The sequence below is a fragment of the Protopterus annectens genome, chromosome 13.part0, assembly GCF_019279795.1.
Source record: "Protopterus annectens isolate FY-2018-M chromosome 13.part0, PAN1.0, whole genome shotgun sequence".
In the NCBI taxonomy this organism is placed as follows: Eukaryota; Metazoa; Chordata; order Ceratodontiformes; family Protopteridae; genus Protopterus; species Protopterus annectens.
This window is the reverse complement of record NC_056747.1, coordinates 510,716,784-510,735,168: the sequence shown is the minus strand read 5'-3', so window position 1 is coordinate 510,735,168 and position 18,385 is coordinate 510,716,784. Positions and strand designations below refer to the sequence as shown.

General features: G+C 40.3%; 1 protein-coding gene across 2 annotated transcripts in view; it reads left to right on the top strand.

The window, feature by feature from the left end:
* The window catches only part of SH2B2 (SH2B adaptor protein 2), a 466,753-nt gene that overhangs the window by 416,149 nt on the left and 32,219 nt on the right, over nucleotides 1-18,385 (top strand). For both annotated transcript variants that reach the window (XM_044054137.1, XM_044054136.1), the window contains exon 7: nucleotides 340-511. In XM_044054137.1, coding sequence (XP_043910072.1) covers nucleotides 340-511 — 172 coding nt within the window. The remainder of the gene's footprint in view (nucleotides 1-339; nucleotides 512-18,385) is intronic.

Genomic DNA, 18,385 nt, shown 5'->3' with positions numbered 1-18,385 from the left:
TTTTCCCCAATGTAGTGCAATCTTGGAGTTGGTATATGTAATGTGCAGTTCCTGAAAACTCAAGACTCAAGCTTCTGATAGGGATATATATATATATATATATATATATATATATATATAAAATCTATATAAAAAACGTACGTGTGTGTGTGTATATATATATATATATATATATATATATATATATATATATATATATTTGTTTTTTTAACTGCTATGTGACACTTCTTTTTATCCTTGTTTTAGCTGCTGCTCAGCATTTCTTTTTTCATCTGTATTGTTTTGCTGATTGTTGTTGATGTGGCATGGTCATTCACTTGACTTATTCACTTTTTCTAGCATCTGCGTCTCTCTCTAAATGACAATGGCCAATGTCACGTGCAGCATCTGTGGTTCCAGACCATATTTGATATGCTGAAGCACTTTCACATACACCCTATCCCACTTGAATCTGGTGGCTCTGCTGATATTACTTTGAGATATTATGTTATGGCTCAGCGTCCCATGCCAGGTAAGATTAAAATTACTCTTTTTTTCAATCTAGTTCTAAAACAACTTATGAGAGAATGAATCAGTCATATTTATAATAAATTCTCAGTATGCGATGGCCTTACCTTTGATTTATAGAATAATAGTATGGAAAGTTTTAAGTTCATACAATGACAGTATGGAAAGTTCTCAGTTCATGTAACAGTAGTATGGGAAGTCTTCTGCTCTTATAATAGGAGTGCGGGGAGTCTTCATCTTATATAAGAGTGTAGGAAGTTCTCAGCTTGTATAGTAAGGGTATGGGGGAAAGAGTGTTGACCTTCATTTATCAATTTTCCTTGTCACAGTGCTCCACTGAAATGTAATATGATTACATCAGGAACTTTTCTTTAGATGGCTGGTACAGTGTAGGTAAATACAAGCCATCATCTGCTTCCTTGCTATTTATAGCATACTTAACCACCAGCACTATTACCCTGCCCTCATAAGTAATAATAGGGGTATACAGGACTGACATCTGTGTCCTTGGCACATTCTCTTTTTGCTGTTGTCTTTTCAGATATAAAGGTCAGTATGATTTTAGGTAATTTATTTAGTGTAAAGGCATATAAGTTATTGGGTGCTCAGACAATTTTGCTGACCCTATGTTATGTCCACTGCTGGCTACAATATTGCTTGTAATGTGATCTTGTGATCCGCCAGATTACATTCTGTAGACTAGTATTCAGTAATGATTTTTTTTGTGCATTTACTAAGTGAAAAGTTAACTACAATAGTTAAAATAGATGCAAAATGTGTTATGTCAGAAAAATGACTTCATCTGCTTTATTTATTCATTCATTCATCATTTATCTGGGTAAGTGAAGTGATCCTTACACCATGACATATAGTATGAAACATTTGTACACTACTATTTGATTAGATGTAAGAGACATTCAATAAAGTTTAGAAACGTTCTCTTTCTCTCTCTCTCTCTCTCTCTCTATATATATATATATATATATATATATATATATCCCTATCACATTATTGAATTATTATAAGACCAAACCTTACAACAAGGAGACAACACGGAAATCAAAAAAACAAAGAAACTTTACTATGCCGAAATGCGTAACACCAAATAACCACTTATGGATGTTACATTCCACTCCGAAAATCCTACACACTGTTGTGAATACAAACAGAACGATACTTTTACTTTTTTATGAAAAGAAAAATCAGCTGAAAAGTCCTCATTTTATACTGCATAACTTCCCGTGAATTAGTCTGTACTTTAAAGGGACAGATATCTATTTACAGTAAAACTTCCATTTCCACATATACAAAACTGCTGCTGAAATTCCATGACATCATCTACTCATTTCAAACACCTAATTTAAAAACAAAAAAATCTATCTTTTTTAATGTTTTTACAAGGGGGCACCCCCCATACCCCATGCAAATTATATATGTTAACTCCAAAATCTCACTACAGTTGGGAAAAGGGGAAATTTCCCAATCCTTACTATACCGCAATCTCCATTTAGATGCTCAGAGTAGCATGTGACAGAATACAGAAAAATATCAGTATTTAAAAACAGTATGCATATGAAGTTATCTGTATTGTAGGGAGAATAATTATTGCATTGGAACAAGTTAAATCAGCAATTATTTCTGCAGCACTGACCCATGCAGATATACAGCAGCTGCCCTTATAACTTTTTCTTAAAGGAAAACTGATTTTACTAATAGCTGATGTAGGTAGACCATTCCAACTAGCAGGTGCAATGTTATAAATGCCATGCCTGCTAGTGCAATCACAAATGTTTGTTACATCAGTTTAAGACACCCTGGTCAGTGATTCTCAAGGAATAATGGAGGGTTCCTATTTGCCAATTCATGTCAGATTGGCTTACAGAATATAAAGTAATTGTCCAAAGTGCAAGAAAAACAGAATGGTGTCATTGTGCCAGGTAAATTGAGATGGCACATGTTTGGAAAACCTTGAAAAACATGTTTGAATAATTATACCACATAAGTGAGGGGAATAAAATTAATTTACATCCTATGGCATAGGTTAGTAGGAAGTTTTATGATGGCATTCCTGTCTGATATGGTACAGCATGTCAGCTTGGACTGTGACAGAAAGGCAGTGCAGTTTATACTTTTATCCACACAGGCAAGAAGGCCTGAATGGGGTGATTTGTACATAATTCCCCACCGGAGATATCTCTGGCCCACATAGCCTTTTCATCCATCACATGAGCCAATAGGGATACTGTGGAGGGCTAATAAAGTCAAAACCAGTCTGGACTTTTTTGGGGGTTTGGGTTCTTTTACCCTACCCTTAATGTGTTTTATTTATCTCATATGTTTATGAGACATTAAATTTTGTTTGGTTTCACCACACTGTTGTGCTGACCCCTTCTTTTGAACAAATGATGGTTATTGGGCCTTTGCACTTGCCGTACTTGCGAGGGTGTTGTGGTTGCTGAGACCAATAAGAAGTTAAACCATCAACAACAGTTAGAAATAGAAATATAGTACGTAAGATTTAAGAAGTAATTGAATATGGTAGCAACAGATACATGAAGAGTTACTATACAAGTAACCAAGAAAAGGAGCACTCCACCACTGTAGCAAAAAACAATAATCAAATGAAAACAATGATTTTTGGTAGCAAACACATTGTGGAACCACAAATTAGATAAAATTTTAAACACCTTCGGGTCATCTCATGAAGGATCCATCCTAAACTTTTATGGTCATGTGACTGACAACACCGGACATACATTCGTATGCAAAAAGGGGGAAGAGAGTCTTTTTGAATTTTGTTTTGCTGAAGTCCCTTACAATACAAGAGATGAAGCCTTTGTTTTGAGGAACGGCACTTAACAATCCAAGTTGCTAAATAAAGGTGTTTACATTTTTATCTGGGTTGTGGTTCTGCAGCATGTTTACATCCAAAAATCATTGATTTTCATTTGATTATTATACAATATATTATCTTGTAATGACAGTACAGCTCAGGCCATTTTGTAGTATGTACATGAGTGATTAGATGTTAGATACATTAACAGTTGCTGTATACATAGGACACATTGCACTAAGACTGTAGTACAAGTCATTAGGTATTATGGAAAGTAAATGCTATGGTGCTACAGTCATGGCCATCCTCCCCAAGTGTAAGCCTTGTTTTCATTTTAATATCAATTGTTATTGAAATAGATTGATCTTTAAAAGTTCACTTTGAAATAAAGGTGGTATGGTTTGGAGTAAATAGCAATCCTGCTGGCTGATAAATGTGGTTCATATTTCACCCCCACATTATCCCTATCACTCCCTATGAAATACTCCCTACCATTCCTTTGCCTGTTATCACAAAAGAACAGGTCAACACTGAGCTAAAGTTAGAAACATGGCATCAGTGGACCCTGATGGACTCTCACAGTGCTTATTAAATAGCTTGACACATGAGCTAGCAGACCCTCTTGGATCTCTATTTAACCACAATCTCCAGATAGGCTTTGTCAAAGTAGAGAGGAGGACAGTCATCCATATATACAAGTGAGACCCATCAAATGACCCAGGAAAATACCGACCCATAAGTCTGACTAGCTTCATATGTAAGGCTATGGAAAGGACAATCATGGACCTGATTAGCAATGACCTAGGAAATCTCCAGAGTCTAGACCCAACAAAGTCTGGCTTTTTCGATAGCAGGTCCTGCCTGCTTATCATTCTAGTGAACTTCTATGAGAAGATCAACAAGGCTATGGATGAGGATAAGACAGTGGCTAGGGCATTTGACACAATACCCCACTTGGGTATTATAGATAAAACTCACAGAATTGGGCATAAACCTCTACGTCACCAGATGGATAGCCAAATGGCTCACTGATAGGACACATGTTATTAGAATGGGGAAATCTTCATCCAGCAAGAGTCCAGTCACCAGTGGAGTACCACAGGGCTCAGTGCTGGGCCCCCTTCTGTTTGGGATATACTTCTCAGATATCAAGACAAATGTAGATTCCCTTTGGCTGACCAGGTGTGCTGATGACTCCTAGTTGAGGGCAATCATTGATTCCCCAAATTATGTTGCTATACAACTGTAAGGTCTGATGCAGACTAATGACTGGTATCAGAGCCTTGGCCTTAAACTACTTGTGAAGAAGTGTATAATAACCTTTAGGAAATCAAATACACCTGCAAATTACAACATTGCTCGTACCCCCCTAAGAATGGACCCAGTGGTGGGAGATCTGGGTACTCAGATAGATAGTAATCTGAACTTTGACAACCATGTGTACATGCTGGTGAGGAAATCCTACTATGTGGCTCAGCTTGTAAATTAAGGCATGGCATCCAGATCTAAAGATGCCATAGTACCACTGTATCTGGCCCTCATCAGACCAGTAATCAAGTACACTGCACTCTTTGGCATGTACCTCACCGGGCACATACAACAGTTGGAGCCTCCTCAGAGGTTTCTCACTGGAAAAATAGAGGGCATAACCAACATGTCACATGCGGACTTATTTAATGCCCTGTCACTGTATTTAGTTTCCCACCATTTACTGAGGGGTGATCTGACCTACAAGTTGGTCTCTGACCCAGCCCTGATTGAAATGTTGCATAATCACAAAACTTACTGCATGATGGTTACCCACTCCAAGGATCTAAACCTGATCTCTCACATGAATATATCATGCTGAAGAGACAAATACATGTTCCAGAGATTGCCCCTTCTATGGAATAGGCACCCTTTTCACCTGAAGCAGAGCCCTTTCCTGACCATCTTCAAGAGCAATATGCACCAGTGGATGGGAAATAGCAAATTCACTCCCAAGGTGGTGCCCATGTCCCTTATAGATAGAGGCAGTCTGTAAAAATTGTTGAAACCCCCTTGGTGACCATTATCTTCCCCTAAGGATAGAAAATTGGATAAAATCTAAGTAAAATTGGCTAGGCTTCTAAGGACTCTTGAGCCATTAGCCTAGTAATCTCCTATGAAACTATAATTATTAAACTTGGTGTAATTATGCACTATGGGAAGAAGATACTTTTTTCCTTGTAGTTTTTTTTCTCTTAGCACCACTCTACAGTACAACATCTCACAGACATTGCAAGATGCAGCTTTAGAAATCATGTTTATAGCATAGCTTTCAGAGGTGAGTGATCTACCTCTTTACTGTATGACATCAAAAACTACTATGAGAAGTCTAATGCTGATATACTTCTTATGCACTGGAGCAACTCCTGTAAACTTTTTTCTTTCCTTTTTTTTTTCTTGGTAACTGTGTCACCTTCTGTGCCCTTCTACAGTCTTACATTACAGTTTAAAGATTACAAAATGAATAAAAGGGAATATAACTGAATGTCAGTCTGGATCAAACAGTAGACTGTGAATGGTATATTTCACTGGAGCATAATTAATTGCATGGAATTAGAAAAAGTGCTGTGATTTGTAGTACAGACTGTAATATTGTAACACCCCATGTGTTGAATTGTGGAAGAATTGAGCAGACAATAAGTGTAATTGTGCTGGGCTTTTCCTATCCTTGGTAGAGTGCACAGTGGACATTGTGTTACCTCATGAGTACACTTCTCTAGTGAGAAACTCCATGGTTGCTGTTTTGCACAGAGAATCACTGCTGGCATTGTTACTGTGTATGCACTGACACTAATTCCAAGTTATATGGCTTTTCTTTTTTTCTCTGTCCTTGTGTGAACACAGACTTTGTATATATAAGTAATGGGAGTAGGGGCTGCAGGAGGCTTGCCCCCAGCCAAACACTTTTTGTTTTGTTTGGATGAAGCTACAGTCAGTTTACTTCATCTGGTTGAAGCTTCCACTGGATTACACTCAAACAGATGTAATGGACTCTCTTGCTGAGTATTGTAGGATTAATATGTTATTTCAGTGCACCCTTTCTTTGAATATATGCCAGTAGTTGTGTGCCTGTAAGGTAGAGCCACAGATGGGTCCTCTATCTAGTGCTCCTGGAGGAGAAAAAAAAGAACTCAGGAGCCAGCCAGCCTGAGGAGAAAAAATGACTTCTGATTTTAAAACTCTATCAAGTTATGTGATACACAAAGTGCTAAAGCACTTCAGTAAAACAGAAATGAGGTATTCAAATTAATTTCTGAATACTGGTACAGAAATATATACTGGTACTGCATTATTGATTGAGCTGCATCTCCCAATCATGCCCCCAACAGGGAGTCTGCCCCCTCAAACCTACCCTATCTACACTACTGCTCTATAGAGATATAGAGGTATGGTATGTTGAAAACCTTGCTGTCCCACTGCATTGAAGTTTTGTGTGTATCTGTCTTTTCCCCCCTCTGAGTTATGTGAATATTCTGTAAGTAACAATAATTTCATGCAGATTTTTCATAAACAGTTTTTTATTTGTATGTCTTTTAATTGTCTCCTACTAACACTACTATATACTGCACTGGACTTGAAAAAAAATCATTACTTCTATGTTTGATAAATGCACAGCAAGCAAATATATAATATACTGCTTACATTTGCGATACATATGGGATAATATTTAACATATGGATAACTAATGTTTTATCTTATATAGGTTTTTGTATTATAATCTTGACAATAAAGCTCAAAATGTCATGGGTTAGCTTCTTCATTAGATTAGATGTTAATCTTTATAGTATACATATCTCCTACAACATGTCACCACTATACCTTACTATATCCCCCTTCTCCTCCTGCTATCACTGTCAACATCATACCATTCTCCACTACAATACCAAACACCTACACCTACCCTCGCTCACAACTACCACTCACTTCTCAACATCCCCACATACCACATCTCACCATAACTATTCCCCGTTTCTCCCTCCAACCTTTTTACTATAAAAACATACACCAAAATTTCTCCGTCCAACCCATTAACACATAGAACTTCCTTTACTCTAATCCTGTTCTCCTCTTTGCTTGGGTTCCTAGATACTCTACTCTTGGATGGGGACACCCACCCCAATCCAGGAACTACCTCCCCAAACTGTCACAAGCTATCACCCAGTATCTCTCCCCCTCAGACACTACCACATATTGACTCTCCCTCACCTAGATCTCCCAACTATTTTCTCTCTGAATATCTAAAGCATCGTTAACAAAATCACAGCTTTGCATTCATGGATCAGTCTCAACTCCCCTCCTATCCTAACCCTTTCAGAAACCTGGTTATAATCTCACATATCCAACTCTGAAATCCTACCCGCAGGCTACAACATCCCTCGTACTGATAGACCAACCAAGAGAGGTGGAAGAGTAGCCATCCTCTACTCTGTCCAAGTTAATCTCTCCCCAACTCCCATACCCAGCTTTGCTTATGCTGAAATCCTTATTGCAAACTGCTATCTCAACCATCACAAAAAATTCACCATCGTATTCATCTATATCCCTCCAGGTGACAACACCCCTATTCTCAAAAACTTCTTCTCCTGGTTCATCCTAGATGTTCCTTATGAAACTATTATACTTGGTGACGTCAACAATGACTGGGCTTCACTTTCCTCCTCGCCACCTACTCATACCTTCAACCTAACAGGCTTTCACCAATTTATTATCTCACTTTCCAGGACCAACAAAAACTCTAATACCAGTTCTATAACAGATTGGATCCTTACTTCCAATCCCAGTCTATATCATAGCCCTGGCATTCTTGCAAACTCCTTAAGTGACCATTCCCTACCTTTATTCATACAAATTTTAAGCATTCACCCAAAGAACACTAGTATAGAGAAAGTTGCAATCTGACTCAATTTGATCCTCTCAAGTTCAGCTCTATATTATCCAACATCAGTTGGAACATTCTTCATAACCTCCCCCTTAATGATGCTTTTACTACCTTCAACAAGATATTTCTAGGTGTACTTAACTCCATGGCCCCATCCAGATGAATCGGGGTAAAATCAAACTGTGCCCCATAGCTCACTAAGCATACATCCTCGTTTATGCATCAGAGAGATGCTGCCTGGAAAACTTGGGCCAAAAATAAAACCCCTTCCCTACTACAATATTACAAAGAACTTAGAAACTTGTGTAAAACTATAATCATTTAAGACAAAAAAAAAGCATTCCTTAACTCCAACCAATACAGCCCACACAATAACCCCAAATAATTTTGGTCTACCATTAACAAAGTCCTCAACCCTAGTAACACCTCAACCTTCAAACCCTTCCCTAACCATACTGCCTCAGACACTGCAGCTCTACTAAACAATCACTTCATTGAAACAATCCAAAAATTAACTCAACAAAGTCCCACTGCCTCAGCCCTGTCCTTTCCTCCCAGACCTTCTCCCTCCAATACTTTCTCCTATCAACCCATTGAACTGTTCCCACCACTTTCATCAAAATTCAAGTGAATAAACTCAAACCCTGCTCTCACCCTCTGTTGATAAATTATCTTCCCACTTCCTTAAAATTGCTGCCAATTCCATCTCCTACCCTGTTTCTGTTCTCATAAACCGTTCTATTACCGAAGCCCTTGTTCCTGACATATGGAAAGCCTTTTTCACTATCCCTCTCCATAAAGGTTCATAGGTTCATACTAGGCTATCTGCCCTGGGGCATTTATAAGCCTAGCCCAATTGTGTTTGGCTTATGCCACCCCTTGATTTGAGTATACTGTGCCCTTTTTAAAGTTTAGTTTACTGTGCCTCTGTCTAATAGTGACACGGAAGTAATCCCCGGGACAAACCTACGATCCCCCATCCACTCATCAAGATTCTTCTTGAAGAGAGTCATTGAGGTGCTCTGCCTAACATGAATTGGAATTCTATTCCAGAGCGAAGGGAGCCTCTGGGTTATGAATCTGTCCCTCCAGCATGTTCTATTTATTTCTGTGCTGAGGTTCAAGTCCCTCGAGCGTGGCTCTAAGGGATTTAGATTTACTGAGGTGGAGCATGTCCATTAATTCTGGGTTGAACATAGCTTTATATGTCAGGCATAGATTGCCTCGAAGTAGACGGTATGCAACTGAGTAGAGCTGGAGTTTTTTTAACCGAGCAGCATATGGCATCTGTTTGAGTCCCTTGATCCTCCTGGTGAGGTACTTTTGGGGTCTTTCTAATTGCTGCAGGTGTCGGGTAAGGTACATCCCAAAGGGGGCATTGTATTCTATGATGGGCCTGATGAGGGATGAATAAAGGGGCACAATTACCTCTGTTGATCTAGATGTGAATCCTTTCATGATGAGGTGGGCTATGTAGAAGGTCTTTCTAACCACTTTGGCAATTTGGTTGTCAAAGGAGAGATTGCTATCAACTTGGGTCCCCAGATCCCTAATTACTTTCTCTGTACTTAATGGGTTACCACCTATGTGGTAATTTGTGGGCACATTGTTTTTGCCAAAGGGTATGACTATACACTTTTTGGCATTTAGCTTTAGACCATGGCTTTGGCACCAGTTATCCATCTCTGCGAGACCTTTTTGAAGGATGTTTGTGTCAGCTGGAGAGTCGATTATGGCGCCCAGTTTGCAGTCATCTGCGAACTTGGTGAGCTATAGTCCTCCCACGTTGGCCTGTACCTCAGAAAAGTAAATACCGAACAAGAGAGGTCCCAGGACAGAACCTTGTGGGATGCCACTTGTGACCGGTTTCGAGTCTGACATGGCTCCAGCAACTCTGACTCTGTGAGTTCTGTCTTTGAGCCAGTTTGCGACCCATCTTGTGACATAGGGGTTTATATTTAGGCTGGATAGCTTATCTATGATGCCCGAGTGGGGTATTGTGTCAAATGCCTTTGCGAGGTCCAGATAGGCTGTGTGGACTACCTTCCCTTCATCTATGGCCTTGGTGACTGTTTCGAAGAAGTCGACCAGGTTCAAAAGGCAGGATCTGCCCTTGAAGCCAAATTGGGTAGGATCTAGTGTCTGTAGGTCCCCAATGTCTTTGTTTATGAGTTCCATGATGATCCTGTCCATAGCCTTGCATACTAGGCTAGTCAGGCTTATGGGTCGATAGTTTCCAGGGTCCGCAGAGGCGCCACCTTTGTGGAGTGGGACCACTGTTGCTTTACGCCATTCTTTGGGCATATATCCTGTAGTGAGGCTGAGATTGTCCAGCAGTTTTACTTGAGGGATTAGTTCTTCTTGGAGTTCATGTAGGACGCAACCCGGGACGCCATCTGGTCCCATGGAAGCAGTGTTTTTGCTTTGGAGAGGGCGGCCTTCACCTGAGCATCAGGGATGTTTGGGAGGCTGCACTCTGCCAGGATAGATACTTGCTCTTTTGGGGGGGGGTTTGCACTGAACCTGTCTGCCGGGATATTGGCAATGTCTGTGGGTTCAGTGTATTTTTTGTCATTTAGAATCAACTCAGAACAAGTCTGGGAGTTGCATCCCAGGTTCCTAACATAACTGAAAAAAGCCTTATGATTGTCTTTAGTGTACTGTGCAATTTTTCTCTCGAAGATGGCCTTGGAGGATTTTATGAGGGATCGTAGTTTTTTGCTAGTATTGATCAGAGATGCCTTCCCTTTTAGGGATTTTGCTCTATCATGTAGTAGCTTCCTCCTTCTGTTGTACAGTTTATTTATGGCTGGGGTCCACCAGACTGGATGCCTGCCTTTGGATGACTGGGTCTTGATTTTGTTTGGGATAGCATGATCCATGCATTCCTGGAGATGTCCGTAGAATGCGTTTATATAGGATTCTGCAGTTTGGGCCATAGTTTCCACTGGCCCTGGGGCCTTGAAGGATTCCACTTCAGTTTTGAGAAGTGTGAAGTTCGCTTTTTAGAAGTTTTTCATTGTGGTTTTCTGGGCTGGGGGTGGGGTCAGGATGTGGATATCCAGTGAAATTAATTTATGGTCTGATCTTACCAATGAGGGATATACTTCTGGTATGGAGCATAGAGTCCCCATGTTGGTAATGATCAGGTCTAGTATGTTTTCCCCTCTTGTGGGAGTGGTGACTAGTTGTTCCATAGCATTTGAGTTTATAAATTCCAGGAACCTTTGGGCTAAGGTGCTGGGGCTTGAGTAATGCTCCCAGTCTATGTTTGGGTAGTTGAAGTCGCCCAATATAATGGTGTTCGGAGAGATCTTAGTGTTCTCCAATGTTTTCAGGAAAGCCGAGTGGGATTCCTGACTTTGAGAGGGTGGTCTGTAGGATGCTATAAACTGAAAAGCAGTCTTGCCCCACTGTCAGTTGCACATGGATGGTCTCCGATACTTTGTGCACTGCCACTAACCTGGAGGTATGGATATCCTTGATAAATATGGAAACTCCCCCTCCTTTTGTGGTTCAGTCCGGGTTTTGGGGCCAAAAAGCATGATATGAGGTATAACCTGGTAGTGCTGGGGTGCTCTCTGGAGCCTTGAACCAGGTTTCTGTCACTGCACAGATATTGATGTTCTCTATACTGAGAAGAGCTTCGAGTGCATGCATCTTGAGGTTAAGACTTCTGGCGTTTAACAGCATTACCCTTAGTTTCTTGTTCCTTGTGCTGTCTATGGAGGTGGGTTTGACTTTTGAGCCTTGCCTAAAAAAGGCACTCTGGGGGTGGCAAGAGCCTTTGCCAGTATCCAAAAGCCCAGGGGTGACAGGTGCAAGCCGTCCCTAGCGAAGCAACGTGGCTTGTCGAGCATGTCATCCCAGGCTCACAGACACTGGATCCCCTTTGAATGACACCAACATTTTTGCCAATTGTTAAAATCGATCATTTTGTCTTTATACTGTGGCATCATTCTAGGTGAGGGTAAGATGCTGCTCAAGGTCAGGGTCATACCGGCCTGGGCTACATGATCAGAGAGCTCCTCTATGTCTCTTTTCATGTAGTCGATGGAGGTACATCTCAGGTCATTCACACCAGCATGTACAATGACTGAGTCATATTTGTATTTGCTTTGGAGTGACCTGAGTTCTTGCGTTATGTGGCAGATCCTAGCGCCCGACAGGCAGTTCACTGTGACCTTCTCTTTATTCAGCCTGGTGAGTGGAACGTCAGTGTGTCTGACAATAGAGTCACCTATTACAAGGGTATCAGGTGTGTTATTCAGCCTTAAGGGCTGTGACTGCTTGGCACACTGACTTTGTGTGCTATGTGTTGTACGTGTTTTGTTTTGGGGTAGCATTTGCTTGAATGTCTGCTTTGGAGGTCTCTGTTGCTTAGGTAGATTTTTCTTTAGAGCCTCCGAGTATGTTTTTGTGTTTTTATGTGTTTGGTTCGCTGTTGTGGTGGGACTATGTGATACTGGAATTATGTTGTGTGAGGTTACCTTCTCCTCCTGACTGGTTACACCAGTTTTGAGATGAGAGAGCTCAGCCTCCAGTTTGGCTATATGGTTGCATCTCTCACATATATTTGAACCTGTTTGGAGGAGGAGAGGGTTGTCCGTGTACATGAGACAGTTGTAACATTGCCTCAAAATTCCCAGATTCTCCAGCTAGACTGGAGAGGAAACCATTGACTGACCTTTGGACATGCTAGAGTAATATAGGGAACTGAATTAAAACGGACCAATAGGGGACAAGGTAATCGTAGAGAGTATAAGAGTAAGTAGTGCTTATGGTTTATTAGTGCTAACTTGTAAGATTACTTATTTGGACCTTAGAATGAGAATATGGTGTTTAATTTGAGAGATAGAGCAGTTCTAAGGGAAAAAGTGAAGAGCAGACTTTGCGGAGCCAGGAATAGTTTAAACCTAATTAGGCAGCACTGCCTGATGTTGCGCTATGCGCAAAAACACGCAAAACCGCACAAAAGAGGGTTTTAAGAGAGGGAGATCAAGGAGTTTGGAATTGACCCAAAATGGCCAATAAAACTACAGTTTCAAGGTAATAACCACTTCCACAGGGGCAGGCAGGCTTCTCGATGTTTATCACTGCCACTGATGAACACAGAGAGTTCCGTTTAGCCCAAGCAAACAATGGCCTCCAAGAAAATTACAAACAGTTCAGAACAGCAAATCTGTAACTGAACTTTTTTAAATCTCAGAAAAGTGGGAAAAAAGCAAGATGTTTTTGTTTTTTTAAGGAAAGCAGTGGTTCACAAGTATCAACAAGTTAGAACAGTGCAGTAAATGATCCCACACTTGAGTGCTAGGCCAGAGACAGACAAAATGCAAGTTTTAAGAAAAAAACGATTTTAAAAATGAGTGCAGGCTGGAAATTTAGTAATCAGCTCTAGGTTGTGTTCTAAATACAGTTACCAACACAGAAATCAAGTTTAACAAGCCAGAAAATGCTCAAAAGTAGGTGGCAATGCAGAAAAACTTAACAAATAATCTGAAGCAAAATACTTAAAATCTCAAAAGTGGCTTCTTTCTTCTCTCAGCGTTTTCTCCTCTTGGTGGGTGCTTCACCAACAGCCAACAAGTCCAAAAAGATGCCAAAACCACGAGGCAATCGGGTTTTAAGAGAGGGAGATCAAGGAGTTTGGAATTGACCCAAAATGGCCAATAAAACTACAGTTTCAAGGCAGTAACCACTCCCACAGGGGCAGGCAGGCTGCTCAATGTTTATCACTGCCACTGATGAACACAGAGACTTCCCTTTAGCCCAAGCAAACAATGGCCTCCAAGAAACTTACAAACAGTTCAGAACAGCAAATCTGTAACTGAACTTTTTTAAATCTCAGAAAAGTGGGAAAAAAGCAAGATTTTTTTTTTTTTTGTTATTTTTCAGGAAAGCAGAGGTTCACAAGTATCAACAAGTTAGAACAGTGCAGTAAATGACCCCACACTTGAGTGATAGGCCAGAGACAGATAAAATGCAAGTTTTAAGAAAAAAACGATTTTAAAAATAAGTGCAGGCAGGAAATTCAGTAATCAGCTCTAGGTTGTGTTCTAAATATAGTTACCAACACAGAAATCAAGTTTAACAAGCCAGAAAATGCTCAAACGTAGGCGGCAATGCAGAAAAACTTAACAAATAATCTGAAGCAAAATACTTAAAATCTCAAAAGTGGCTCCTTTCTTCTCTCAGCGTTTTTTCCTCTTGGTGGGTGCTTCACCAACAGCCAACAAGTCCAAAAAGACGCCAAAACCACGAGGCAATTGGGTTTTAAGAGAGGGAGATCAAGGAGTTTGGAATTGACCCAAAATGGCCAATAAAACTACAGTTTCAAGGCAGTAACCACTCCCACAGGGGCAGGCAGGCTGCTCAATGTTTATCACTGCCACTGATGAAAACAGGGACTTCCCTTTAGCCCAAGCAAACAATGGCCTCCAAGAAACTTACAAACAGTTCAGAACAGCAAATCTGTAACTGAACTTTTTTTAAATCTCAGGTGGAAACTCCACTGACCCATCCAACTATCGGCCTATTGCTATACTCTTCCCCCTTTCCAAAATTCTCAAAAAATGTGTCCGCACCCAACTGCTTAAACACTTACTAAATAGCCATCTTTTAACTCCCACCCAGCATAGATTTAGACCCCACCATAGCACATCTACCACACTACTCTCATTCACCCAAACTGTAGCAGAAGCCCATGACAACAATCTTTTAGTTTCCTGTCTATTACTTGCTCTCTCTAAATCTTTTGATACAGTCTCACACCCCAAAATGTTAGCCAAACTTTCTGATCTCCATCTCTCTACCCCCTCTATAAACTGGTTCTCAAGTAACCTATCTGATAGACAACAATCTAGTCGCTGGCAGTCTGTCACCTCCCCCATTCCTACCCATCAACACCGGCGTTCCCCAAGGCTCTATTTTGGGTCCACTTTTGTTCAATATCTTCAACAACCAATTACACACAGCCACTAAATTTTCCACTCTCTTGCAATATGCCGATGACTCAACCTGATTACCACCTCCAACAGCGTCCCTGAACTCCTTGTACCCAAAATAGCCTCACCTCCATTGAAACCTGGCTCACCAATAATCAAGTAATACTAAATGCAAAAAAACAACAAAACTGCTACTTTTCCTTCCTAAAACACTGGCTCATCATAAATCCTCCTTCTCCCTTACCTCACTTAACAATGCTATCATCAGCCCTGAACCCTATACTAAATTACTTGGCGTTACTATCGATGCTGAACTTAAATTTGACATACATATCAATCACTGTATAAAGAAAACACATCAAAAACTTGGTCTTCTGTACTGTAATCTCAAATTATTCTCACCCTCCACCAAACCCACCTTAGCCATGTCTCTTCTCTTACCCTGTCTTCTGAATGCAGCTCCAGTCCTTACTAACCTTCAGTCATCTCTTCTCTCCAAATTAGAACAAACTTACAACAAAATAGCTAAATTTGCTTCCAATCTACCCTATAAAACCCACCACTTTCTCGCCCTTAAATCCCTACAACGGCCTGAATTCCAGAAACAACTACTTCTTCCTCAACTACATATTACACACTCTGTTCTCTTTAACCCCACATCCTGTCCCTCCATCTCTAACATTGTATCACTCTAGAACCTACAGTGTCAGCTTCGTACATCTGACAAACATGTCCTAGATATCTACAAGCCTACAAAGAATATAGGAAAGTCTCTGTATAAATACTCTGTCGCTCATACCCGGAATGCCCTTCCCCTCAACACAAGACTTATTCCCCAGAAAACACAATTCAAACTTGAGCTCAAACAATGCCTACAAAAGACCTGGTCCTGTCCTTGTCAATTTCCAACTGAAATCCTACTGCTTTCTACACCCTTACCCCAAACACACCTTTTTATTTTCTTTTTCATTTCCTACTGTATACCTATATCTTGTTAATGTACATGTTTTTTTTACTTATTTGAGTCTGTGGCTACTACTAGTATAAATTGTTGCAGAAGAATATACTTCTGATTCTGTGATTTTGATAGGGGAGTCAAAGTCCACATAACAGTTCATGCAGGGCAGCCATTGCATTCACTTGCTTAATTATCTTCACCTCCATGATTGCTGTATATTGCAGAAAGTAAGGTTTCTCCCATACAGTGTAATCTTTGAATCAAATGTGTCTGATTTTTTTGCGCGCTTATCTAGAATTTCAGTCTGTCAGACCACTATCCTATTTTTTTTTTGCCTACTGTCAGTAGAGTAGCTAGGATGGGACAAGAGGGGTAACTACCCGGGCACAAAGTGTTGGGGGGTGCTATCAGCTGATCCTGATCTCTCTTTAATGTGGTACCAACTTTTAAAAGCCAATATTGCATTTGCAGTCTAAAACTGAGTACTGTACCTCTCTGTATGTGGTCTAAATTGTAGAAACTGCTTGCTGCATTGTCACAAGCAGCTTGATGCACTTTAAAAGTAAAAAAATCTCTCTTTTTAACTAAAACCTGAGCACTATAGTGTTCTCTGCAGGCATGTTATGAATTGTAGCAACTGTGTGCTACATTTGTAGCAAGTAGTTTGCTGCAGTTTAAAAGAAATGAAAAGATGATTTTTTTTTTGTTTAGTAAAGTTGAAGGAGGGTCATTTGCTCAGAAACAGGACCTGAGTGGCTGGGGCAAGGGGCTGTCATCTCTATGGCCTAGATGGTGCCAGTGGAAGGAAAAAGCTGGGGCGGGGGGGGGGGGCATAGATGTAACTATAATAAGCAAGTCTCTACAAAACAGACCTTTGGAAATTGTGTAGGGCTGCCATATGTGGTTTGTACTATATACTAGTCCTGTGCATTTGCAGAATGAGTTTTTGAATACTGCTGTCAGGAAGGAAAGTAAAATAGAAAGAAAATGTTGGCTTAAAAATGTCAGTTAAATTTTGCATGTATAACAGAAGGCAAACCCAAATTGTGATTGTGTTGGAGACTGGGATATAGTTTTACCTTTACTCAGGGTATTTAGAACTTCATGGACAATGACTATGAGGGCTGTATGAGATGTAGCACACATCAGACAAGAGAAGAATCTTTAAAATGAAAAGGAAGATAGCCACTGCATCTAGAAATGTAGTTTATTAGCTTTCCCTCACTGGCCATTATGCTGGAGTGAGGGCTAATTAAGGCTTGAGGACTATGAGTTTTGTGATCCATGGATAGACCGCAAAGAAGGTGCTGACCAGATGTATTCAGGATGGGCAAAACTCTCTTTAATAGACCTAAAATAAGGAAGTGAGAAGACACATATGCTTGATGAAATGCAGATGGCAGAATCATGATTTCCTTGTGTGTGCCCACACTACAAAGATCAAGAATCTTAGGAATGAAGGGAAAAATACCAAACATTACAAAAAAAATAAGAATAAAGAATATTTATCTTTGTCTCTAATAACTGGAACTAAGCATATTGTGCAATATTATTTCACTTCTCAGTCTCTCCAAGTATCTCCTGTCTACCAAACTGAGTCTCAAGTGGTACTACCCTTAGGTGAAATGGAGCCTTTAGGAAAAGAGATCAGTGACATCCCACACACTTGCCCATTCCTCCCTGCACCCTTCCAGGATCCCCTACCTTATTTTCTCCCCTTTCTGGCTTCCTCACACCATCAAGGTTACCTTTTTTTTCACACTTTGTCTCACTTTTCCATTTTTACCTCCATCATTTCAACAGGCATTAATTAGAAAAGAGTGCGCATTAATAGCTACGAATAAAATATTGGAATTAAGCTGAAAGTGCATTTGTTAAGTAAACTTTCCATAACAGTAGCTGTCTGAATGATCACTGCTGCAGTACCTTTACCTATATGGGCTATATCCTGCCAAGGATATAACAGCCGGCTAGGTTCCAAAACTTCAGGGCATCTTCCACATGCCCAAACTGTCAGGTAGATTGAGTAGACCTGACTAAAAGACAAGTTTCAGTGCCAAGCTCTTCACATCTTTCCTACCAACAGAGAGAGGGAAACTGAGCCCTGAAAAGACAATTTAGAAGAATCAAAAAAAAAAAAAAAAAAACTACCACACCGCTGGCATAAATAACATACAAAAATACAAGGGGGTGGTGGGAGGGAGCAGCTACAGCAAAAGTGATAATTCATACAT